The following is a 27,532-nucleotide window of genomic DNA, read 5'->3' on the forward strand; positions in this document are numbered from 1 at the left end:
CTTTTGGCCTAAGTTGGCCTAATACCAATGACCGCCTGGCTGATATCCATAAGTGAAACTGGGGTAGTACTGAGATGCAGAGGCGACCGCCTCCTGAGCAGCTGTGTGTTGGCGAGCTGCCTCCATTCCCCTCTCATATTCAGTTGCTTCTTCCCTGGTGACAACATATCTTCCTTTTGCCTGATAATCAAAAAGGTAGGGAGCAGGAAGAGTAACAGGGACGACGTGGCGTCTATCATAGGTTAGTCGATAATGGAGGAATTGTTCATTCCTCTCAAGAAAATTATGATCAAACATAGCTTCTTTATCCAAATAAACAGGAGGTACAAGCATATCCCCCTCTCGTGGAGCTATATTAAGAAAATTAGCCACACGGGTTGCATAAATTCCTCCAAAGAAATCTCCCCTCCTACTATTATTCTGCAACCTACGTGCAACTATTGCCCCCAAGTTCCTCTATAACCTGAAACAGCACTCTTGAGGACACAAAGATCAGGAGCACACATGTGACATACTTCGTCCTTACCATTAATGCATCTACCAATAAAGAGAGCAAAATAATGTATAGCAGGAAAATGAATGCTCCCTATGGTAGCTTGTGCTACGTCCCTAGATTCTCCCACAGTAATACTAGCAAGAAAATCTCTAAGTTCAGATTTGCGAGGATCATTAATATTACCCCACTGCGGGAGTTTGCAAGCAGTTGTAAAATCCTCTAAATCCATGGTATAAGATGTATCATAAATATCAAACATGACACTAGGAGAATTACGCGCAGAGATATATTCGAACCTTCGCACAAAGGAATCAGTCAATTGATAATATTGAGGACACTTATCTTGTAAGAAGTCCTCTAGCTCGGCATTACGCACATACGCGTCAAATTCCTCCTTGAAGCCTGCTTCGACCATAAAATCATCGGATGGCCACTCACAAGCCCGTACATTTGCGTCCCTTGGCAAATTAACATCTTGTTCACGTATAGCAATCCTTGGCCCTTTCTTTGCCGAGGAACCACCTTGGTACATTCTTCTAAGCATATTTCTTTTTCTGGAAATTTCTGAAATTTTAGTAACTTCAAAATAAAAGTGAATAAAACTAAACAAGATTGATAGCAACTACTCCTACAAGTACCTAGAGCCTATATCATGCATTGGAATTGCTTGGGACCTTAAAAATTTAACATGCAAGCTCAAGAACATGGCCACCTATGCAGCAAAAATTTGCAATGAATAAAGCACTAGAACAAAAAATAATTGGACCAGTGGAGGAGTCACATACCAAGCAACAATCTCCCAAAGCAGTTTTGTGAATGGAGCTTTGAGCTAAGAGATCGAAAATCGCAGCAAAACGAGCTAGAACTCAGGCTTGAGCTGGATGGGGATTTTTTGGGTAGAATATGAAGTGTGTGGGTGCTGGCATAAGTGGAGGGGAGCCACCAGGGGCCCACGAGACAGGGGGGCGCCCTATAGGGGGGGCGCCCTCCTCTCTCGTGGCCTGGTGCTTGCCCCTCCTGCAGTGTTTTCAGTGCCTAAAATCCTCAAATATTCCATAAAAATCATACTAAATTTGCAGGGCATTTGGAGCACTTTTATTTCGGACTATTTTTTTAATGCACGGATAATTTAGAAAACAAACGGTATTACTATTTTTGCTTTATTTATTCTAAATAACAGAAAGTAAAAAGAGGGTACAGAAAGTTGTGCCTTCTAGTTCATCCATCTCATGATCATCAAAATGAATCCACTAACAAGGTTGATCAAGTCTTGTTAACAAACTCATTCCGAATAACACGGAACCAGAGAAATTTCGAATAACACTAAGTTACCTCAACGGGGATATGAAAATCCCCAACAATAAGAATATCATACTTTTTGTTGACAGTAGGGAGAGGAAATTTAAAACCTCCAAAAATGATAGTTGGAACTTTTTCAATAGAATTGATGCTATGAACTTGAGATTGTTTCCTCGGAAAGTGTACCGTATGTTCATTACCATTAACATGAAAGTGACATTGCCTTTGTTGCAATCAATAACAGCCCCTGCAGTATTAAGAAAAGGTCTACCAAGGATAATAGACATACTATCGTCCTCGGGAATATCAAGAATAACAAAGTCCGTTAAGATAGTGACATTTGCAACCACAATAGGCACATCCTCACAAATACCGACAGGTATAGCAGTTGATTTATCAGCCATTTGCAAAGATATTTCAGTAGGTGTCAACTTATTCAATTCAAGTCTACGATATAAAGAGAGAGGCATAACACTAACACCAGCTCCAAGATCACATAAAGCGGTTCTAACATAATTTCTTTTAATAGAGCATGGTATAGTTGGTACACCCGGATCTCCAAGTTTCTTTGGTATTTCACCCTTAAAAGTGTAATTAGCAAGCATGGTGGAAATTTCAGCTTCCGGTATCTTTCGTTTATTTGTGATGATATCCTTCATATACTTAGCATAATAACTTACTTTAAGCATATCAGTTAAGCGCATACGTAAGAAAATAGGTCTAATCATTTCAACAAAGCGCTCAAAATCCTCATCATCCTTTGACTTGGATGGTTTAGGAGGAAAGGGCATGGGTTTCTGAACCCATGGTTCTCTTTCTTTACCGTGCTTCCTAGCAACAAAATCTCTCTTATCATAATGTTGATTCTTTGATTGTGGGTTATCAAGATCAACATCAGGTTCAATTTCTACATCATTGTCTTTGCTAGTTTGAGCATCAACATGAACATTATCATTAACATTATCACTAGGTTCATGTTCGATTGTGTTTCAGCATCAGAAATAGAAATATCATTGGGATTCTCAGGTGTGTCTACAGTAGGTTCACTAGAAGCATGCAAAGTCCTATCGTCTTTTTTTTTCTTCTTTTTAGAAGAACTAGGTGCCTCTAAATTATTTCTCTGAGAATCTTGCTCGATTCTCTTAGGGTGGCCTTCAAGATACAAAGGTTCCTGAGTCATTCTACCAGTTCTAGTAGCCACTCTAACAGCAAAGTCATTTTTATTATTCAATTCATCAAGCAAATCATTTTGAGCTTTGAGTACTTGCTCAGCTTGAGTAGCAACCATAGAAGCATATTTGCTAACGCGGTGAAGTTCATCTTTAACTCTAGCCAGATTATCACCTATGCGTCCTATCTCGAAACCATTATTCTTTAACTGTCTACCAACATAAGCATTAAAACTTTCTTGTCTAGCCATAAAGTCATCAAATTCATCTAAGCATGGGCTATCAAATTTAGTAGATGGTATTTCAACTTTATCATATCTATAGAGAGAATTTACCTTTACTACCTGTGTCGGGTTATCAAGACAATGTGGTTCTTCAGGCGGTAAATTAAGACCATGTATTTCTTCAATAGGAGGTAAATTCTTAACATCTTCAGCTTTAATACATTTTTCTTTCATTGATTTCTTTGCCTATTGCATATCTTCAGGACTGAGAAATAAAACACCTCTCTTCTTCGGAGTTGGTTTAGGAATAGGCTCAGGAGTTGGCTCAATTGGTTCAGGAATTACTTCAGGAATTGGCTCAGGAAGAGTCCAATTATTTTCATTAGTCAACGTATTATTCAATAATATTTCAGCTTCGTCGACTGTTCTTTCCCTGAAAACACAACCAGCATAACTATCCAAGTAGTCCTTGGAAGCATCGGTTAGTCCATTATAAAAGATATGAAGTATTTCATTTTTCTTAAGAGGATGATCAGTCAAAGCATTCAGTAACCGGAGAAGCCTCCCCCAAGCTTGTGGGAGACTCTCTTCTTTGATTTGCACAAAATTATATATTTCCCGCAAGGTAGCTTGTTTCTTATGAGCAGGAAAATATTTAGCAGAGAAGTAATAAATCATATCCTGGGGACTACGCACACAACCAGGAGCAAGAGAATTATACCAAGTCTTAGCATCACCCTTTAATGAGAACGGAAATATCTTAAGGATATATAAATAGCGAGACTTCTCATCATTAGTAAACAGGGTAGCTATATCATTCAACTTGGTACGATGTGCCACAACAGTTTCAGATTCAAGGCCATAAAAAGGATCAGATTCAACTAAAGTAATAATATCAGGATCAACAGAGAATTCATAATCCTTATCAGTAACACAGATAGGTGAAGTAGCAAAAGCAGGATCGGGTTTCATTCTAGCATTAATAGACTGCTGCTTCCATTTAGCTAATAATTTCTTAAGATCATTTCTATCATTGCAAGCAAGAATTTCCATAGCAGCTTTTTCATTCATAACATAACCCTTAGGAACAATAGGTAAAACATAATCATTGGGGGGACCTTCATCATCACTATCATCAGTAATAGGATCCTCAGTAATTTCATTCCCCCTAAATCTAGCAAGTTGTTCATCAAGAAATTCACCTAATGGCAAAGTAGTATCAAGCACAGAAGTAGTTTCATCATCCATAGCAAAAGTGGCATCATCAATAACATGTGACATATCAGAATTCATAATAGTGGCAGGTTTAGGTGTCGCAAGCCTACTAATAACGGAAGGAGAATCTAGTGCAGAGCTAGATGGCAGTTCCTTACCTCCCCTCGTAGTTGAGGGAAAAATAGTAGTTCGATCCTCTTTCAAGTTCTTCATAGTGATCAACAGATATAAATCCCAAGTGACTCAGAGAATAGAGCTATGCTCCCCGGCAACGGCGCCAGAAATTAGTCTTGATAACCCACAAGTATAGGGGATCGCAACAGCTTTCGAGGGTAGAGTATTCAACCCAAATTTATTAATTCGACACAAGGGGAGCCAAAGAATATTCTTGAGTATTAGCAGTTGAGTTGTCAATTCAACCACACCTGGATAACTTAGTATCTGCAGCAAAGTATTTAGTAGCAAAAGGTGGTATGATAATAATAGTAACGGTAGCAAAAGTAAAGATAAATGTTTTTGGGTTTTTGTAGTAGTTGTAACAGTAGCAACGAAAAAGTAAATAAGCGAAGAACAATATATAAAAAGCTCGTAGGCAATGGATCAGTGATGGATAATTATGCCGGATGCGATTCCTCATGCAATAGTTATAACATAGGGTGATATAGAACTAGCTCCAGTTCATCAATGTAATGTAGGCATGTATTCCGTAAATAATCATACGTACTTATGGAAAAGAACTTGTATGACATCTTTTGTCCTACCCTCCCGTTGCAGCGAGGTCCTTACGGAAACTAAGGGATATTAAGGCCTCCTTTTAATAGAGAACAGGAACAAAGCATTAGCACATAGTGAATACATGAACTCCTCAAACTACGGTCATCACCGAGAAGTATCCCGATTATTGTCACTTCGGGGTTGTCGGATCATAACACATAATAGGTGACTATAGACTTGCAAGATAGGATCAAGAACACACATATATTCATGAAAACATAATAGGTTCAGATCTGAAATCATGGCACTCGGGCCCTAGTGACAAGCATTAAGCATAGCAAAGTCATAGCAACATCAATCTCAGAACATAGTGGATACTAGGGATCAAACCCTAACAAAACTAACTTGATTACATGGTAAATCTCATCCAACCCATCACCATCCAGCAAGCCTACGATGGAATAACTCATGCACGGCGGTGAGCATCATGAAATTGGTGATGGAGGATGGTTGATGATGATGACGGCGACGAATCCCCCTCTCCGGAGCCCCGAGAGAGATTAGGGCTTGGCGGCGGCTCCGTGTCGTAAAACGCGATGAAACTTTCTCCTTGATTTTTTTCTCCCCGAGACGGAATATATGGAGTTGGAGTTGAGGTCGGAGGAGGTCCAGGGGGCCCACGAGATAGGGGGCCGCGCCCTGGGGGCACGCCCCTTGTCTCGTGGACAGGCCATGGGCCCCCTGGCACTAATTCTTTCGCCAAAAATTCTTATTAATTCCAAAAAATGCCTCCTTGGATTTCCAGGACATTCCGAGAACTTTTCTTTTCTACACATAAACAACATCATGGCAGTTCTGCTGAAAACAGCGTCAGTCCGGGTTAGTTTCATTCAAATCATGCAAGTTAGAGTCCAAAACGAGGGCAAAAGTGTTTGGAAAAGTAGATACGTTGGAGACGTATCACGCAGGGCTTCGCCTAAGCATCGCTACGATATTACCGAGGTGGAATATGGTGGAGGGGGGCACCGTACACGGTTAAGAGATCAATGATCAATGTTGTGTCTAGAGGTGCCCCCCTGCCCCCGTATATAAAGGATCAAGGGGGAGGGGGCGGCTGGCCAGGAGGAGGCGCGCCAGGGAGGAGTCCTACTCCCACCGGGAGTAGGACTCCCTCCTTTTTCTAGTTGGAGTAGGAGGGGGGTGGAAGGGAGAGAGGAGAGGAAGGAAAGGGGGGGTGCCGCCCCCCTCCTTGTCCTATTCGGACTAGAGGGGGAGGGGGAGCGCGACCTGCCCTGGCCGCCCCTCCTCTTCTCCACTTAGGGCCCATGAGGCCCATTAACCCCCCAGGGGGTTCCGGTAATCCCCCGGTACTCTGGTATATGCCTGAAACCACCCAAAACCATTCCGGTGTCCGAACATAGTCATCCAATATATCAATCTTTACGTCTCGACCATTTCGAGACTCCTCGTCATGTCCATGATCATATCTGGGACTCCGAACTACCTTCAGTACATCAAAACACAAAAACTCATAATACCGATCGTCATCGAACTTTAAGCGTGCGGACCCTACGGGTTCGAGAACTATGTAGACATGACCGAGACACGTCTTCGGTCAATAACCAATAGCGGAACCTGGATGCTCATATTGGCTCCTACATATTCTACGAAGATCTTTATCGGTTAGACCGCATAACAACATACATTGTTCCCTTTGTCATCGGTATGTTACTTGCCCGAGATTCGATCGTTGGTATCTCAATACCTAGTTCAATCTCGTTACCGGCAAGTCTCTTTACTCGTTATGTAATGCATCGTCCTGCAACTAACTCATTAGATACATTGCTTGCAAGGCTTATAGTGATGTGCATTACCGAGTGGGCCCAGAGATACCTCTCCGACAATCGGAGTGACAAATCCTAATCTCGAAATACGCCAACTCAACATGTACCTTCAGAGACACCTGTAGAGCTCCTTTATAATCACCCATTTTACATTGTGACATTTGGTAGCACACAAAGTGTTCCTCCGGTAAACGGGAGTTGCATAATCTCATAGTCATAGGAACATGTATAAGTCATGAAGAAAGCAATAGCAACATACTAAACGATCAAGTGCTAAGCTAACGGAATGGGTCAAGTCAATCACACCATTCTCCTAATGATGTGATCCCGTTAATCAAATGACAACTCATGTCCATGGCTAGGAAACACAACCATCTTTGATCAACGAGCTAGTCAAGTGGAGGCATACTAGTGACACTATGTTTGTCTATGTATTCACACATGTATTATGTTTCCGGTTAATACAATTCTAGCATGAATAGTAAACATTTATCATGATATAAGGAAATAAATAATAACTTTATTATTGTTTCTAGGGCATATTTCCTTCATATATATGTGGGAGGGGGGCGCCTAGAACACACAACATCAATTGTTAGCCGTGTGCGGCGCCCCCCTCCACAGTTTACACCCCCGATCATAGTTCCGCGATGCTTAGGCGAAGCCTTGTGAGAATCACTTCACCATCACCGTCACCATGCCATCATGCTGACGGAACTCATCTACTACCTCGACACCTTGCTGGATCAAGAAGGTGAGGGACGTCACCGAGCTGAACATGTGCAGAACTCGGAGATGTCGTATGTTTGGTGCTTGATCAAGGTCGGAGCTAGAAGAAGTTCGACTACATCAACCATGTTGTCAAACGCTTTCGCTTTCAGTCTACAAGGGTACATAGACACACTCTCCCCCTCGTTGCTATGCATCTCCATGGATAGATCTTTGCGTGAGCGCATAATTTTTTTGTTTTCCATGCTACGTTTCCCAACAAAACCCACACACCACTTTACTTCTAGAGCATTTGAAATGAGCTAAACTAGCAGTGAGAGATGAATTAATGAAGTTGCTAACATTTTAGAACACTTGGATAGTTGGTTCACACCAAACCTAGACAAATCTTGGGCAAAATGCAGCTTGGAGGTCGAGCTTGGAGAGGAGAAAGCTTAAGTGTGGCTCAGGCATTTCATCGAATACCTCATGTGCATAGGAGGTGAGAATAGAGTAGCACACACCTCCCACACACCGGCCGGCCAAAAAACAGAGGAGTGAGCGGGCAGGGGCGAGCATATGTATATGCATCTTTTTAGTCCCGGATGGTGGGACTAAAGACTGACCTTTAGTCCCCGTTCCAGACACCAACCGGGACTAAAGGAGTTTTGCCAGGAGTGAGGCCCTTTAGTCCCGGTTGGTGTCTGGAACCGGGACTAAAGGTCCCAGCCGAACCGGGACTGGTGCCTGCCGAGGCCCGGTCGGCGTCTTGGCCGCTCAAACCGGGACCGATGCTCCCATTAGTCCCGATTCATAACACGACCGAGACTGTTGCTCTGATCTGGCAAAAACCCAAGCCCTGTTTTCTACTAGTGGCCATCGTTCCTCTTCTTGTCGGACTTGAGATCGGCCACAACTTGATTCCACTTCGGCTTGCCATTCAAGATGATCCAACAATGGCTAAAAGCAAATGGCTTCTTCTCCACCTTGTTATACAAAGTGGCCGCCGTCATCGTCTAGCAAACAACATATGTATGAGCACGAGAATGCAAATGACGACAAGATGAAGAAATTGAGCTTACGTGAGTTGCCACTCCCATACCACTTTGAGGGTGTTTGATCACTTGTGAGTAGTAGCCGACGTACTTGTTCACTTCCCCTTGAATGACCCCCCATCGATGTTGGAGAGATGCCACATTGCGGGTGTCATGATATGATGCGACTCCACATACTTCTTTTGTTCGTGATACTCATTCCAAATCTTCTCCCAATGTGTGTTCCTCTTTTGCTCTGTGCTGCATATTGGATCCATTGTTGTGGTCAATCAAGCTTTGACCAACAAGATGTCCTCAAATCTTGAGAATGCCGATCTCTTGCCTTTGTCGTCTTGGTCTTCTTCTTCCTGCTCGGATTGGGATCGAATGTTGCACCAACTTCAAATGCGGTGGTTCCCTCCAATTCATACTTCATTATGGTCGAATCTTCATTGTCATTGATCATGTTCGACAAGAACGCCTCCTACACGGTCATGGTTTGCAAGCATTCATCATGTGCCAAATGAACTAGTGATCTATGCAAAAATTTGATCGAACAGGAGTAAAGAAAACGCCTTGACTCTTCTTCTGTCATTCCGTCGAACATGTTGAGGATAGCCCGGGCGGAGCCGTTGCCCATGCTCATCCACGCCCGAACGAGTTGGGCGAGTCACATACGTTGACCGCCGGCATCTGCGTCGGCGGAAAGCTCTCCGGAATGGCTCAGCATGTCGTTGAATCCTCCTCTGTCCCAACAGGGTCGGACATCGTAATTCACATCGGCGCTTGGATAGAAGATTGCGGGGGTCCGGGCGCGGTGGAGGAGACAGTTGCTCCACCATGTCTAAATCTCCCTCCGTCGCCGCCGCCTCCCTCTCTCGTTGTCGGCGTCGCCGCAACTTTTCAGCCACGTTCTCCACCTTGCAAGACGGAGCCGACGAAGAGACACCGACGGACGAGGCGGACTGTGTCTCCGTCGCGACGGTCAGGGACGGGACAGGTGGTGAGGATGGGGAGCAAGGGTGGAGGATGGCGAGGGCTCGGGCGTGGGAAAGCTTGGAGGGCGACGGGGGGAGGAGGAAGGGTTTGGTGGATTTGATGCAATTGGAGATGAGGTTGTACTGTCGGGTCTGACGTGGCGGGCGCCCCATATCCGTCTCATATTTGGTCTTGATATGAGGGGTGCCGGTCAGTCCGGACATTTGAGGCCGATTTAACGAGCAATCTGGGTTAAAAAATCATGACCGGGGCCCGCCCGCGCGTATGAGGCCGGTTTGAGGCGCACAGGTGTGGATGCTCTAAAATCGTAATAAAACTAAAAGAAACTAAAATCGTAATAATTTTCTGGAAAAAAAGAGAACTAAAATCGTTCGACCGATCGATCGATCTCCCGTGGGGAACAACCGTTCGACCGATCCCACCTCCGGAGCTGAAGTTTGGCAGTTATTCGCGGCCTTAAGAAAACTTCGGCCACGAGAACAATCTAGGTCCCTTCGAAATCTCGCCTCGCCTCGCCTCCCCTCCCCTCCCCTCCTCCGCCGCCTTTCTACCCCACTTTCCAGGCGCCGGCTTGTCAGATCCGGGCGCCAGCTTCAGGTATTCATCCGAACCTCTCCCAGCCTAACCTTTCCTCTGTATGCGATCTGCGCCCGTGGCTCACAGCTCCTACCACAGGGAAACGCTTGTAGGATTAGTTCTCGTACCGACGACGGCCCTAGATGTGAAATTTGTACGGGTGGCACACAAAATTACATTAGATTTTGGTGGTGCAGGTATGAGCTTTCGATTCTTGTCCTTCTCGCCAAACCATTAGGGTGCGTTTGGTTGTGTTGCCCAGCTTGCCTATAGCTGAGCTAGCTTAGCTCGGCTGGGCTATCTTTGCCTTAGCTGCCCGTTTGGTTCAGTGCCGTTGCTGGCAAGAGCCAGCAGCTAGCCGTTTGCCTGTGTCGAGGGCAAGCTAGCTCGTCTTGATAGGATCCAAATATCCCAAAATTCTTGTCCTAGATTTGTTAAATACGGATGTATCAAGTCACATTTTAGTATTAGATACGTCCGTATCTAGACAAATTTAAGACAAGAATTTTGGGACGGAGGGAGTAGCTTATAACAAGTGCATCATCACTACAATACCTTGAAAAAACAGTGAAACAGAGAAACAGCTATAAGCAGATCAAGTTGTAAATAGTCATGCAAAAATTCAGCGCAGCTTTATGATGATTAATTTAACACACTGACTGATAAAGAATCTGAGTAAAAAGCTTATTGTTCAGGAATGAATAACTCTGTGACATCGTTACATGCCTGCATGAGGAGGCACGGTCATTATCTCCCTAGGAGACGATGCCGGAAGACATACAAAATAATCCTGAAAGTTCGCAGTGAAATGAATCACACAGCAGGAGCAACGGGAACGTATTCAGGAAAGCTAGTTATCACCGATCCAGCACCCAAACTCTTGAATAGCAGCCATCGGTCTCCCCTTCAACATGGAAGCCACTTGTTCATTGGTGGCCACAGATGTCTGTAGCGCAAGTCGGATGAAGAGAGGGTATTCTTCAATGTCATCAATTATTTTGAATAAATTCTCATTCGGGTTGGTACGTGTGTGGAACGCATAGTATCCGACATATCACGCAGAGACCGCGTCATGTCTTGAGCTGCGCTCTCATCACACTTCACCCACTTACCTTTATCACGTTTGCCACCTCTAGGACGCTTCGAAGACGAGCATTCATTAGTGGTGTCGTCAAGAACACAATCTGAATCATAATGTGTTGCAGGATCAACCTTAACATCACTCATATTTTCTTCTCGGTATCACCAATAAAATCCTTGTCACGGGCATGAACACGGTCATAGGGTGTTTGAAGGACCGTGAACTCTCCGGTAGCATGCTTATCCTGAAATATGAACTCCATCTAATCAAAGTTGGCAATAGGCACATTGATATATTTCCCCCTTTTGTCTTTGTTCTGGAAGAGAGAAGTAGCATGAAAATGTTAGTTAGTTACAAAAGATAAAATATGATACTAGATGGAAATATAATTTGACAAAATTTATATGTAGCACTCACATTCTTCAATCAAACACACCCTTGATCTTCGGTTTTGCTAGAGCACGTCTAGATGTGCCCTAAGTATTGCACATCAAAGTGTAAGTCCTATGTCATTGATTTTACTCGGAGATTCATGCAGGTATTTTCCTTTTTCTTTTGCTTTTCCTTTTTATGTTGATTGAGTCACTTAGATTTGCAGTAACTAGACAGACCCTTTGATCTTTCTATTTAGAGTAATCCTGATATTTTAGTTTTCGACAAGTGTTAATGCTACTGTACTAACTTTTTCCTTTTGATAGCCACGATATTCAACTACTGGGTGTGTTAAATTCTCGAGGATGATGAATCGTCAGTTTGCGAATATGATAGTACACAATTACCCCAAGGGAGTTTATTCCCTGCGCCGTATCAACCTCATGGAGCATCTCTTCTACCCTTCAACAGAAGCTGCCCAAAAAGCAGAAGCCAATAAGAAGGGATGGTTATCCACCATGTTGAAAGGGAGCCCCAAGCAGCGTCTGCCCAAGACGAACATCAACTTCTCATCACTGCCTAACATGGCCGATTTAACGGCCAGACATTTCTTCTCCCTGCTGAAAGGGCAGGGGGAGGGCTCTGTCATGTTCGTCAGCCCTAACGTCCACACGATGATGTACGACACTAGCACGGACTTTGTCTTTGGCATGCCCCAAGCCAACTTCTGTAAGCAGAGCGACTCAATCTCCCTGTCCATCACTCGGCGGGGCTATGGCCAAGAATACCACGAGCTGTATGTCATAGGCAAAGGAGAGGACGGTGGCTTGTTTGAGGTCTTGAAATATACCAGGACAACTGATCTGAGCAAACCGCCTTGGTACTGGCGACCTCTGCCCTGCCCGCCATTGTTTCCGCAGTGCTTGCCTGGCGGCAACAGCAAAGTTTGTGCTCCCTCTGCAGCGGTCGTGTTGGATGCCACCACAATATGTGCCTCATCCGTGGATGCCGGAGCCTGCGCCTTCTTTGACACGGTAACCCGCGAGTGGAGACAGGCTGGCAGCTGGGTGCTGCCCGTCCATGGTGCGGCAGAGTATGTCCCTGAGTTTGGCCTCTGGTTTGGCCTCGACGATGCCATTGGCAACCCCAACCATTGCCTGCGTGCTTTTGACTTCGATTCCTCCAGGCAACCGGTGGTGCGGCACTCCTGGAGCTATCTCAGCCGCCTGCCGGATGAGTGCTTGCCACGGCAGAGGCACCTGCTAAACATGGGCTCAGGTAAGTTCTGCATCGCCACCAGCTTTCGGAATCTCTTGAGGCACACCTCGTGCGCACCACTTGATGGTGCGGTCGATGAGCTTACCATCTTGACCGGTGTGGAGGTGGTGCGCGATGTCAATGGTTTCCAGATCATCAAGCACAAGTCTGAATGTTACAGTTTGGAGGACAATAGAATCCACTGCGTGCTCTGAGGAAAACTTATCTATGTGTCACTGTTATTGGATTGATCCTTCCATGGTTTTTCTCATCAGATGTGAATGAATATATTTGCTTAGCTTTTATCTCCATGGTTGAAATAGTCAAATAGGCAATTGATGGCTGCAAGAAGAAATGAAAGCATCATGGTGCATCTTTCTTTATGGAATATTGTTTTTGGTAAAAAATTATAAATTAAAATTATTGGTCATGCTATCTGCTTAAATTCTAGCATATATTTTTAGTTTTTTTACCTCTGCGCTTGAGTCAACTAGTAAAACTTCATCTTGAGGATTTCTCCGTCCTTTCTCCTACCTTTATCTCGAGTGTAGAATGCGCGCCCGCCTTGGCCCCAGCAGACCACACCCGCGATTCTTTGTGGCAGTGAACTGTTTGGGTATGCTCCCTGCTTCGAAGAGTATTCCCACCATGTGATTTTGTGACTTAAACTAGTTTATATTTTATTAATTAACTATTTATGCTCAAAGTTTGACACTATAGTACAGGCCACAGGGGGCTCAATAAACCCGGACCGAGTGAGTATTAATTATCCTGCTTTGATGCGCTTGTTTTTTGGTGAGTTTATTTCACTGGTTCTTCTTTTCATCGTGTTATGAGGCCGCCGCTATGAATCCGTCTGGTGGTAACTTTGGTCCTTGACTCTGATCGTTCTTGTTTAGCATTTTGTAGTATCTATACATTGTTCAGCGTGCATGTAGCGGAATTTTATAGAACTGTTTTTTGTTCATTGCCTGCTTTAGCTAATTAATACCCTCTACTATACGTGTATGGGCTGTTGGTTCTGGAGCGATAATACAGTGTTCACATAATTTATATGCCCAGAGTGATAATTTACAGGAATCCCAGGACACTATAGTCTTCATTCTGTAGACAATTTACATGCGCAGGGCCTCTTGCTGAGTGCAATATCATACAAGACACCTATAGGATTTGGAATGAGCCTAGTCTTCCTCAATAAAAAGATATAAGTAGAAGGACGGCATACGTGAAACAGAGACAAGTGTGATAGATCAATGAAATAGTCAAGGACCTCCAGAAACAAAATATCAGTGTACTTAACAAGTGGTGGTGGAAACTTGATACTCAAGATGGTTTTTGGCAAGATATAGTTAAAGCGAAATGTCTTCAGAGAGATTCTGTGGCCACGGTCAAAAGCAGATTCTCTGATTCCCCTATTTGGAAGGCTATTATGAAAGTAAAAGAGTGCTATATGGCTGGTAGGGATGTGCTTCTTGGTTCTGGTAATATTGCTAGACTGCAGATGTGCTCTTTTATTGTTGGGCTGGATATTACCTCTGATCCTGATAAGATTGTTTAGGCTTTGGGCCCCAAGCAGACTTTTACTACTAAGTTGATGTATGAACACATAGAGAGAAATATCACGGGTTGTGGTTTTAAGTGGATTTGGAAAGCTAAAATTCCTTCTAAAATCCATATCTTCCTTTGGCAACTTTTTCAATATGCCGTGTTGACCAGGGATGCTATGAGCAGGAGAAATTGGACGGGGAATCCGCGCTGCTCTTTTTGCAGCAAGAGAGAGATGTCCCAGCATCTCTTCTTCTTATGCCCATTGGCTAGGGTGGTTTGGAGAACTGTGAGATTAGTCTTTGGCACCGAGTTGTGCCCTAACAACATTTGGCAGTTTTATTTGTGGTACTATACAATGCAACGGCTCTCTCGCGACCCCGACCCCGCGCCCCTCAACCAGCCCCCACCGGCGGCGGCCACCCCGGCCCCGCCGGCCACCCTACCGGCGCCTCGCGTGCTCCCGCGCTCGCGGCCGCTACCCCCAGCCTGTAGGATGCGGCAGGAGAACGGTGGCCGGCGGAGTGCGCAGGTCTCCCGCTCGTGCTCCTCGAAGGCTGCAGCGACGAGCTTCCCAGCTCCGTCACCCGCCACCTTGGCCGGCGCCTCCTCCAGCCAGCTGCCGGAGCCACCGGCGTCGATCCCCATCACCCCTCCCCCGCTCGATCCAGATCAGGCGGATCTGGATCCCGTCTCTCGGTTGCCTCCGGCTGTCCGGAGCGATGCTCCTGACGATGTGATGGGGGTGCTGCTCAGGGCTAGGCCTGGCTCCCGGTGCTCCACCGTCGATGGCGAGGGGAGTGTGGAGCTGGCCCATCTGCCGCCGACCATCGTTCCCTGCACCATGAAGCGCTTGCCATGTTGCTCTCTTCTCAAGGATGTGGGCAAACTTCCTCCCGATCTGGTGATGTCGGTAGTGCCACCGCCGCCCCTCTGGAGCTCCGCTGGCGAGGAGGAGGACGACAATGACGACGGAGAGGAGGAGCTTGCTCCACGGTCGCCGCCGGCTGCCTCCCAGTATTCCCTGTGCTCTGTTGACGCCAATGTTGCTCATGCGGGGCCGTGGGCATCTCTGGGCGATGCAGATGGCCAGGGTTCAGGCGAGGATCGTGACAACGGCGATTCTGGCAAAGGGGACCTGGCGCACCGAAGACGGCAACGTCTGTTGTCGAAGGCTCATGCTCTGGTGCGGTTGGTGCGTCGACTGCTTGCTGCTATCCTTGTGATCAGGCGGAAGTTGTGGTCGCACAACCTGGGGATGGTCCCTGGATTTACGTCGGACGAAGGCGTCGTCCCCGTCATGTGCCTTGCAGCAAGTCTTCCACGTCCCCGACCTTTCATGATGCGAGGTCTGTGCAAGCCGACACATTCAAGAGGAGAACCCGTGGTCGATGTTTCCGTTGCTTGGCTCTGGACCACAAGGTTGCGTCCTGCCGCGACCCGTTTCGATGCCTCACTTGCCTTCGCTCTGGACACCGTGAGAGGGACTGTTCTCTGCGTCACTCCTCCGTCGAAGCTGTTCGCCACTGTGTGCGTGACCCCCCAGCTCCACCTCGCCCTTCCTCAGATGGGCGCTCTTGGGCTTCGGTTGTTGCTCCCGCAATGTGTGTGCAAGCTCCTGAGTCTGCAAGGATTGTTGAAGCTCCAAGCGAAGGTTCTATTGATCAGGGTGTTGCGACATCTGATGATGCTATGCTTGTCTCATTTCGTGCGGAGCTGCAAAGCTTGGTTGAGTTTGCGCTCCGCCCGCTGCGCAAGCTGGAGGACTCTTTGTGCCTGTGGTTGGCACGTGCGTCCGACCTCTTGGAGCAGGCGGAGGTGTCTGATGGTGAGCGTGGGTTGAGCCCAGCCTCCTTGCAGGGACCTTGCTCCTTAGGCACTGCCGTTCATGGTTTGACGCTACCAAAAGATGGGAGCAAAGGTGTTGATGACATTGGCGACAAGGTTGGGTTGGCGCCCTCAGGGTATGTTGCTGCCGTGGAGTCTGCAGGGCAGCATGCGTCGGTCAAGTCTATGGCCTTGTTTGACAAGGTGGCCACCGAGCTTAGCCTTCCTACTTCTGCCTCCAATGAGGTGTGGGGCATTGCAAAGGGATGCGCATCGGCATTTGAGGGCCAAAACACTTTACACGTCTTCATCGAGCTGGTCAAAAGCCTTTCTGCCGTGCCTGCGATCACCCAAGGGTTGATTCACCTTGTCAATGCAGTGAAGATCAAGAATGTCAACCAACTGGCAGGCGTCGCCTCGGGCGTGGGGACCGCATGTCATGATGTTAGCCATTAGTATGTGCCTTCCTCTCATGTGCTTATTATTCTGGGAGTAGTCCGCATGTTGTTTCGCGGGATGGCTTTTGTAGCGCGCCATCTGCGGGGTCCTTGTTGGCTTGTCGGGTCTGTGTGTGGGTTTGACCCTTGATGTACCGGTTTTCACACGGTTTTCCTGTAATTAACCAGGCAACTATCTTCTTCTCTATTAATGAAAAAGGCAAAGCTTTTGCCTCTGTTTCAAAAAAAAAAAATCGTGGTACTACAGTTTTTACCTGATGGGAGTGAATTCTATAGTTTACCGAAAAAGGCTTTCGCCCCGCTTTATAAATAAAGCAAACCGCCAGAAGACATACAACCACAACAGGTCCACACACACACCACCCAAGTACCACAACAAAGTATAAAGGTTCTGCTGAGGGCACAACTCAACAAGCCCAGAAGAAAGAGAAAAAACAAAGCCTGTCCAGCGCAGGCGATCTAGTCAGGCTCCGGCGGAGGCGGCGGGGGCGGTGGCGATAGGCGGACGGCCATCGAGCGGAGATCGGCGATGAAGGCTGAGATGGCGTCCCGATCCAGGGGGCGGCTAAGCGGCCGCCAAAGCTGCAAGAAACCCGAGAATTTGTAGAGAGCATCAGTAGCGCGACAAAGAGGAGAACGCTGGATCACAAGCTTATTGCGAACGGTCCAAAGCGTCCAGGCAAGGACTCCAACCTCCAGCCACCTAATGTGACGAGAGGACGAAGGGGACAGTTGAAGTTCAGCAAATAAGTCCGGAAAATTCTACAGTTTTGGTCTCGCAGCTATATGCTGGGCCATTTGGAACTGTCGCAATGAAGCAACCTTTGAGTTTAAATTTCCTAAAATCCCTTTTTGGCGGTGTTCTCTTCATGTGTATTTCATATGGGGCAGGTTTGCTGAAGAGTGATGACGAGGAGGCAATGTGGCGTGGGGCAATGATGCTCAGGGAGAATGCGAAGAACATGATGTGTATCTGTGCTGCTGCTCAAGATGATGGTGCGATGGACTGAAGCTTGCACTGATGTATTTCCGTTATTCATTAATGAAAAGGGGCGATGTGTGGTTAAAAAAAAGTATTAACATTGCTGATGTAAGGATGGTCGGCACATCTGCGGGTGAAACGTGACTAATATATATCCTGTGTGTTTGAGCTGAGAACTCACCTTGCTCCCATATTGGTATTTGGTAGAGGTGACTGTTGTATTTATGGGGCTTGGCAGATAGGATTAAAATTACATGTGTGTAACGGTAGGCACAGGAATTGTGATTGCTTGGAAAATAGTGATCGATTTTGATTAGCAGACTTGCGGGACATGAAACGGCGTAGTTCGTAACCTGGGGGAAATTAGGAACCCTAGATATGAAATGTCGATCCTGGAAGTGATTCAAGGGACATTGCTTCAGAGTTCAGATTGTCTGTCGAGGTGAATGGCCCGACGTCACCATTGGCACTGATGAGGGTGTGACTGTAGTTTCACAACTGGAGGCTCTCCTGCCGATTGCGTGCGGATCAGGCTGCGGTCATTAGAAAGAAGCCCAGCCCTGTTGTCCTGACGCATGTTCCATGGGTTGTATATACTAGCAAAAGGGCCCGTGCGTTGCAACGGGAGAAAAAAACACATGCTCGTTAACCAATAAGCATTGATGATCCCTCACTCCCAACGTCCACATCCTCTATTTTAACATGACATCCAAACCATGCTGCCACTCATCTACTTTTTTCGCGTGTTGCAGAACTCGATGTTTGTGCCCTCGTATTTAAGGAGAGTGAGGTAAAATGGTGAAACAGAAAATCATGGTTGTTGGCCCACTCAAATGAACACCACAGGTTGCAGGTTGATCAAACTACTTTCAGACTATGGTTTCACAAATTTAAAAATCTGCATTCGTAGTTGTACATAACAATCCAACATATTGAGCGATGGGAAGGTGTGTGCTGGTGAGAGACTGTTGGACAAGGGACGTGCAGCCGCGCAGTCACAATTGCAATTCGATCACAATCCCTCTAATCATGAACGGCAGCCATAATGGTGGAACGTCCTCAACTCTAGGAGTGATTTTCTGGTTTTAGATGATTAAAACTGTGATGTATATTGAGAATATAGCAACTTCTGTCAAGAAAATAATTTTAGAAAATCATGCACTTCCACTCAGCTTCGAGCAGCATTTTTTTCCTGTTCCTGCTAGCTACACATCGCCTCGTATGTGTTTACATTGTGTTTCTTTATATGAAGGCAATCAGGTGTTGCTCCCATTGATTAAGGAGAGTGTTCAGTACATTAAAATCCAGTACAGGTAAAGGTAAAAATAGAAAGAAAATTAAGAACTCTGGTTCAGGAAGATTATTTACAGAGTATAGTTTTGCTTGCTCGCAACTTGCTGCATTTGGAAGAAATTCCGAGATAGCTTGTTCTCTGCGTTACTTTGCAAGGCATCGACGCTATCCGTTCAACCAATTATCTCCCCCCAACAAAGTAGTGCATCCCTATTATCCTACCATGAATTTTAAATCCGTGGAGAGCCGCATGATTGTTTAGTACTCCAAAAGAATTAAATGCGCCATGGTAATTCAAATTTTGGTACATGCTTTTGCATACATAATGACGACTATGCTCCATTATATCCATTGAAGTAGTGGCAAACTCGTTACTGCAGCCTGTTAAAAAAAGGGGGCAATGAATTCTCGGCTCAAGTGTAGGATCAGGAAAATGAGACTGACAGTAGGCAAGATGAATATGTGTTGCATCATCAGTTTACTTACACTATGAGAAAAAAATATTCACAGCTTTTGGCATACAAACGTGCATATGTTTCTCACCATGACTGAACTAATGGGAATGATGAACTGATAAACCCTGAATAAAACATGCAGTCGATCCAGCATACAACTTCAAATCTGTAGGTGTTCCAGTCCATGAATTCATTTCTACTGGAAAAACATGTTTTGCATCTCATGTTTGCTGATCAAATAGACATGATAAATTCGAAAGAAATCATCGAATCCCCAAATTCAAATCAGAAGGAATGACTTGCTCTGCCTCCCTAGAGAATGCACGACTGCATTGTTCAGATAAAAGCCAGCCACTTGATGACAAAGTTAACTACAAATCAACTCACTGTAAGTCCATTATTATAACCATGGAGGAGTCAAACTTAGCACTATAAACTACAATATCATGATGTGAAATGTTAGTATCCATTTCTTATTTCAAAAAAGGTATGCAACATGTGTATTTTCCATCAACATCGACATCTGAAGGACCCTAGGAAAATTACCTGATCGCAAACATCATGCTTCAAATATCAAATCTTAGAGAAGAACATTACCTGATCAGAATGCCCATATGTCCATAATTTATGGGAAAGAAAAGAAATAAAATTTACAGTAGCAAGGATAGTTGCAATGGTCATGTTCGGGAAGTAGGAGGTTGCCGTTGTAGCAGCAGCAGAACCTTGGTACAATGAAGATGATGTTGCCGGTGTTGACCTGACCATCCGTAAGAAATGTCGCACTGCATAGATGTTCAATATTTATTGTTTGCTAATTATTAAATAAGCCAAATCTGACCAAATGTGTTGATCTTCGAGGAGAAAATTCAAGGACCCAAATATGCAATGCTACACAACTAAAAAGATGAACCTTAGAATTGTGATCTTACAATGCAAATAAGCAATACCTGACAGCTGTCAAAAACGACATCCTAGTTCTAAAATTAGTAGCAGTGCTTTCCTTCTAAACCAACTGTGCCTATTTAAATCAGCCATGAGAAAGCTTAGGGTCCTAAACAACATTATCAATCATGGAGAATCAGAACCAAGAACATTACCATAGTACTGGAGTTCTCTTCCTCCCTTGAAATTAACAAAAAGAATACATATTAAAAAAATCCTTGGATTCGATACATGGAGGGCAGTATCAACGTACTTGCAGTTCTCACTCATATTTCCAAACTACATCAGAAATTTCACAAGGCGCATAGAGCTGTTCCAGTGAAAAAACAAACAAAAAGCTTCTATGGGAGATAACAAAAAGAGAAACATTCAAGTAACAATGAATGACAGGCTGAAATGCAAAAGAATGAATTAGAATTGTAATTTACAGTCCCTAGCAACTGCAACAAACTGTAGTTTTGCAAGTAAGTACATCTATCATCTTACATAAATATACATCTATCCTAGATAAATATTTTCTGAACCTATCCCTTTTTCCCTGAAGCCAAGAATCAAAACAACATTATGTAGATCATAAATTTACAGGACTGCATGTGAAAGCATATACCTATAAGTTCTTAGCGGCAAGTATTATATGTGAAAATTGGAATAAATTCGGCTATTGTGTTGATTTTTTTTCAGAAATTGAACTGTTAAAGGAAAAAAATATCTCATCTCTTGATCTTTAAAGCCTTTTCCACTATGGTCATGTTCAATAAACATTGAATATTTAACATAACTTGTATTCTATCTCAAAAAAGAATTGAACAATAGATCTATTACTCGTTCTTACAACAAAACTGACTGCCATAGAAAATAACAGGCTTCAACAAATCTTGTAACAGAAGCTAGATAGTAGAAATCTTACATCTTTTCCAAGGCAATGGCCGTTGTTGGCTTGGAGCTCCTGAACCTGTTGTTCGCAAGAGTCCAGCTCAAATATCAGCCTCTTGTTATCGTCACACACTCAGTAGTCGATCTCCCCTGAAATCCTCCTCACGGGACAGAGTATGTTTAGTTGAGAAAAGTGCAATAATAAGTATTGGGCGAGTATGTTTAGTTGCAGTAGAAAGATCGAGCCTAGGAGCATCTACTTTGTGTGTCGTTGTGTATTGCAGCTGTATAAAATTGACCAATTCTGGGCCTGAGCTACATAGTGGTCTTGCTGGCTGGCTGTGGCGCGCAGCTGGGACATCGCTGGGATAGCGAGATTGCAGCAGCCTACACCACGTGGAGACGGTGGAGGGGAGGGATTGCTGCTGCGCGCCGAGGTATGAACCGACGCCGGACGCCATCACCCGAGCAATCACACGGGCAGCCCCCTGCCATCTGTCCTCTTGTTATCGTCACACACTCACAGTAGTCGATCTCCACTGAAATCCTCCTCCTTCCCTCCGCCCTCTCTCTCCTACGCTCCACTGCCCATGCTCGTCTTCTCCTTCACATCTCTCTCCCCTGCACCTCACTTTCTCTCAATCCCTCTCTCTCGATCCCCGCATATCTACAGGAGCTTGCCGCCGCCACCGGATCCCGGCCCTACCGCTAGGCCCCGCCGCTTACCGGAGATCATGCCGCAGCCGCCACCCGGTTCCCCCTGCCTCGTGCGCCGTGGAGTGGAAGGGAGAGGGTTGCGAGCAGGGGAAGCTTCGAGCAGCAGCACACGGGATCAGCGGCGCCTGGGGTCACCTGGTGGAGGCTCGAGGGTGGCTAGGGCGGCGGCGCTCAGGGTCCAGGGGAGCGCGGCGGGCGAGGCCCTTGGGATGGCGGCGCGCGGCGACGGCGCGGGGGCAGGGGGGGGGGAGGGGGGGCGGCCGGCGGCGATGCGCTCGAGCCCGGAGGTCGAGATGAGATCGGGAGGCAGGTTTTTTCTTCTTTTTCTTTTATCTCACACCGGTTCGGTTAACTTTTATATGGACTGCGGGTTGAATACTCTAAACTACAAGGGCTATTTTGCAAAAACGCCGAGCGACGTACGACCAGAAGCAATATCTGCTTTATTAGTAGGTAAAGAAATAGAACTAATGGTATCACCCAATGCATCTATGTAAAATAAAAATCTCTTTCGGCCAAAGCAATATAGAAGCAGATGTTCAATGTATAATTTTGTGATAGTAATTTTTACTCGAATCTCTGAATCATAGAACTGAACTGAGCCCTGCTCAAAGCCCTTACCTCAATCGTAGAACTGAAGCGAGCCCTGCTCAAACCCCTGGCTTCAGTTTATATATCTATCAGTGAGCACAAGGGCCCAAAATTCACAGTAAATGAGTAAAATGCCAGCTGCGCACAGGCAAAAAAAATTTCGATAATTTTGATTCAGTCATTTAAGATCTGAATAGAGAATCTTATATACGAGGACAGATGCGCATCCTGCAAAGTTTTGTTCATGGCCATAGCATATAATTTCATTACGATTCGAGAAGAAATGAACCCCACACACATCTAGTCCCGAAGAAACAGACGAGTTTTGGGTCAGAGCACGCAGTGGATTTCAATGCCTTCAAGGCGTTTAGACTTGTGGTTGATCATCTTGAGCCCGTCGCCACAGCGCACAACCTCGACGCCTGTCAAGATGGTAAGGTCATTGACCACCATCTCATCATCTAGCCCGTGTAAAGGGTAGCCTGCTGAATTACATGGTGTGCGGCACTCGATATTTTGAAAGCTGGTGGCGATGCAGAACTTGCCTGAGCCAAGGTTCAGTAGGTGCCTCTGCCATGTCGACCACTCGTCGGGCAGCGGATCGAGATAGTTCCAGCTGCGGTGCTCCACCGGCGGCCAGGAAGACAGGTCGAAGGCACCCAGGCAGTGGTGGGTGTTGCCAATGGTAGCATTGAAGCCAAACCAGAGGCCGAGTTCAGGGACGTACTTGGCCGCGCCATGGAAGGGCAGCGCCCAGCTTCCAGCCTGCCTCCACTCACCTTCCACCGTGTCAAAGGCATAGGCTCCGGCTTCCACAGACGACACACACAAAGTCGTCTCATCGACCACCGCCGCCGCGGAGGGGTGGAAGACCGCTCTCATGTGGAGGTCATGCAGGTACGGTCCACGCATCGGCGGCGAGGGCAGATGTTGCCAGTGCCACCTCCGTTGAGTCCCAGCGGATGGACCCCTGGCGGAGCCGTTCCTCTCGTACTCCAAGACCTCAAACAAGACATTCTCCGGTTCTTTGCTCAAGACATAGTGCTGCTCGTCGTCTTGGCTCCCAGGCCTGGTCATGGACAAGGAGATTGAGTCCCTCTGTTTGCAGAAGTTAGTCTCCGGCATGGCAACGACGGCGTCCATGTCAATGTCGTACATCACGGGATTGGCGCAAGGGTCGGCGAACATGACACGGCCCTCTGCCTGCCCTTTCAGCAGGGAGAAGAAGTGCAAGTCCGTTGTGCCCTCCGTGTTTGGCGGCGTCGAGAAGTTGATCTTGTGCTCGGGCAGAGGCTCCAAGCTCGGGATCGCCGATGGCCTCGCCTTTTCTGCTGCTGCTGCTGAGCGGTGGAAGAGGTGCTGCTTGAGGTTGACCCGGAGCAGCGAGTAAAATTTACTGCTTGAGGTTGATCCGCGCACTATGACGTTGGCGAACTCACGATTCATCGTCCTCGCCAAATTAACCGGGCGAGGCACTAGTCGAGTATCCTGACTATCAAGAGATACGAGTTATACACATCTAAAAGTTGTTGAAACCAAATATATCTGGATTAATCTCAGTAGAAAGTTGTTGCAAGTTCTTACCTGCAGCAGCGGAATCAGATCCCGTATGCCTCCAATTCCAAATTTTACCTCTAGCTAAGACCCACCGAACGCGAATCAATTCTGGAAGCCCTGATGTGCCTAGCAGGATGAATGGGGCAGACAGAAGACGGCGGCGGCGGCGGAGGAGGAGGAGGAGGGGAGGGGCGGCGAGATTTCTATGGGGGGCGCGGCTCGTCTGACGGAGACCTCTTTTTTTTAAGGATCTGACGGAGACCTCCTATACAGCGCTTGACGCGCCAGCTGGTAAACTGGCGCTCACGCGCCCTCTCGCGTGGGCCGGCCCATCAAGCAACGTGCTTCGCTTGCTTGGTCGCGGCTCGCTCGCGATTTCAGGCTTCGTTCGTTCGGTCCACGGTTGACCGTTGATTGGCTGACCATTGGCTTTTGTATTTACTGGCAAAAGAGCCCGTGCGTTGCAACGGGAGAAAAAAATAACACACACTCTTAACCCAATAACCATAATATGTTCATGCCCTTTATTTTAGCGAGGCATCATTTTTATGTTGCCGCTTATCCTACTTCTAACCCTCAGTGGCCTCAGTGTTCACACAAACCAAAGTGTGTTTGAATGTTGTTTTTTCCCTGCCAGTTTTTTCAGAGGTGCTCATGTGTGGTTATCGATGTTTTCTTTCGTCTCTTTATGATTTTAGTGGTTGTTTATTTGCAATCCAGATCGTCGCGGTACGAAAGAAAAACAGACGTGCCCTATAGGTTACAAGTTTGCTTTTAAAATAATATTTTAAAATATTTAATAGGTAAAAATAACATCATGTTCAAATTCTACATATTTTTCTCTTCAAATCTCATATATAACATGTTAAAATCAGAGTTACGGTTTAATAGATATGGATAATTAAGAAAAATATTTGTTTGACTTAAATATCTTCCAAAATAATATTTAAAGAATATTTAACAAACAAAATAACATCATATTCAGATTCTACACATTTTTCTAATCAATTTTCATATATAACATGTCAAAATCGGAGTTACGGTTTAAAAGATATGGATAATTTAGAAAAACATTTGTTTGACTTATATATGATCGGCGGATGAATTATCTAATACGTCAGGGGGGTTTCCATAAAAATGTAACATAACGGTTCGGTTATGACTTAAGTGTGTACTGCGGGTTAATTCATGAAAAATGCAGGGGGTTTTCTGCAAAAGTGCGTGGCGGACCGCCGAGACCCAATTTGTTTTATTATTAGGTAGAGATTCTTTTGCGAGGGGACCATTGGCTTTTGTAAGAAACAGTATCTGAAAAAGTTCGTGCATTTAAGAAAATGTTTGTGGCTTTGAAAACGTTCACAGATTTGAAAATAATAATATGGATTTATTAGAAAAAGTTCAACACTTGAAAAACGTTTGTGAAGTTAAAATAAATGTTCGTCAATTCAAAAATTGTTCATGAATTTGGAAAAATATTTACTAATTAGGGCATTGAAGAAATTTTAATAGTGTTCATGAATTTCTAAAAATTATTCAGGAGTTTTATTTTTTAATGAAATTGATTTTATTTCAAGAATTAAGAAACATTTCATAAAATTAAAAATTTATTTTATATTTTAAAATGTGGAAGAATTTGAAAATTGTTCACCAAATTGAATATACATTCATAAATGTTTAAAAATTATTCTCAAATTTGAAAAATGTTCATGAATTTTTTTGACAGAGTTATAAAAAGCTCAGAAATTTCAAAACTACTCATGATTTATGAAAAAAATCACGAATTTCAAAAAAATACAAAAAAATAAAATAAAAAAAGAGGGAGAAAACCAAACAAAAAACTGGTCAAAAGCTTCCCAAAACCGGACATCTGATAAAACAGTTGTCGTTAACCGGTCCTCTGTCAAACCGGTGAACCGATCTCTGATCACCGAGTGTTCTGTCTCTCGCATTATATGGGCCGGCCCATTCGTCGCGATTGTTCAAAGCAGAGATGTGCGCTGCCTACGATTAGCGAAGTAACCGACTTTATAAGCGCGGAATAGAAAAGGCACGCTTATTTGTTTCTTCATAGTTTGGGCCTGTTTTTTTCTCTGTTGTTTTTTATCCGGTTTCCGCTATTTGCTGGTCGAGTTTTCTTTGCTTTCTTTATTTTTCCCCTATTTTCTTATGGTTTTTCTTTTGCCTTGGATATGCCCTTATCAGTGTTAGCTAAAGACTTATTAAGAGCCAAAGACCCACATTTTGTGTGAAACACAGTCGAGGAGTTCAATCTAGGGACAATTACATTTGAGCCCCTAGTTGTATCACACCCGTTTGATTTGTCCCCAAATTAAAAAAAAACATTCTTTCTGTCCATGCTCGTTTGCTCTTCTTATGCTTTTGCCGTTCGACTATTTGATCGTCATTTTGAAAACTTCATAACAAATTGATACTAACCCAAATGCAAATAAGATATCAAAATGTTCATAAAAACAACACATATATGTGCATATCATTTGCATTCATGACAAAAGTGCTGGAAAGTCTCCATCTCAATTTGAGCTCATATGACCTCAAGATGAATAGAAAAATCCCAAAAAGTGATAAAAATGCAAAAAAAAGAAAATCTGAATCATTTTTGTGGCAAACATTGATGAATGGTTTGAGCTCTTATAAAGTTTCATTAGGGAATGACATTTGTGAAAGTCGTGGCAAAAAAATCAGCACTCCAAAATGTTTTTTTTAGGATGACTACCCAAACTCCACAAAACTACATCACTTTGTGTATTCAGATAGCATCAGTGGGCGTAGCGCTACCGGCACGTCCACGGTCAACCTGCAGTCCACTAGGCGTCTTGCTCTTGCAGGTAGTTCATGTGCTAGGCTATTCTGCTGTCTCTTGACTGACTTGATTTGAACAGAGACGAATGCCAGCATTGCTTCCTTTATCTCACTGACTAACCAAAACCATTCCGATCGGTAGATATCGTTTCCTCTCAGCACATTCGCCATCACTGCATTATCTGTTTCAATAATGATCAGTCCCATGTATAGCCTCGACAATGGTTTCAGTCCAATCCAAAGTGCCATTCCCTTGGCTTCTTACACTGATTTGCATGTAGAAACTGAACACTGATGCAACCTTTCTATCGGAAACGGGGCAGAGCTGGGCGGGTACAGTTGCACGGAATAACATGGGGGCCGTATGCTACTCATCTAGCGAACAAAATGCTTATGTTTTGGAGCATCAATTTTGTTTTTTTGCCATGACTTCCATGAATGTGATTCCCTGATGAAATTTGGTAATCACTCAAAACATTTGTCA

General features: G+C 45.0%; 2 protein-coding genes across 2 annotated transcripts; one reads left to right on the forward strand and one right to left on the reverse strand.

Moving 5' to 3' along the window:
• Window positions 1-10,157: 10,157 nt before the first annotated feature.
• On the forward strand, window positions 10,158-17,952 carry LOC119310700. Its single transcript, XM_037586358.1, has 3 exons — window positions 10,158-10,299; window positions 12,058-13,009; window positions 17,710-17,952. Exons 2-3 carry the CDS (start codon window positions 12,097-12,099, stop codon window positions 17,826-17,828), a joined length of 1,032 nt encoding a protein of 343 aa, XP_037442255.1. The 5' UTR covers window positions 10,158-10,299; window positions 12,058-12,096; the 3' UTR covers window positions 17,829-17,952.
• Window positions 17,953-22,898: 4,946 nt separating this feature from the next.
• On the reverse strand, window positions 22,899-24,440 carry LOC119305746. The gene is made up of 2 exons (XM_037582185.1): window positions 24,256-24,440; window positions 22,899-24,163 (listed from the first exon to the last, which is right to left on the reverse strand). Exon 2 carries the CDS (start codon window positions 24,115-24,117, stop codon window positions 23,002-23,004), a length of 1,116 nt encoding a protein of 371 aa, XP_037438082.1. The 5' UTR covers window positions 24,118-24,163; window positions 24,256-24,440; the 3' UTR covers window positions 22,899-23,001.
• Window positions 24,441-27,532: the final 3,092 nt, after the last annotated feature.

The sequence above is a fragment of the Triticum dicoccoides genome, chromosome 5B (assembly GCF_002162155.2).
Source record: "Triticum dicoccoides isolate Atlit2015 ecotype Zavitan chromosome 5B, WEW_v2.0, whole genome shotgun sequence".
NCBI classification, from domain to species: Eukaryota; Viridiplantae; Streptophyta; class Magnoliopsida; order Poales; family Poaceae; genus Triticum; species Triticum dicoccoides.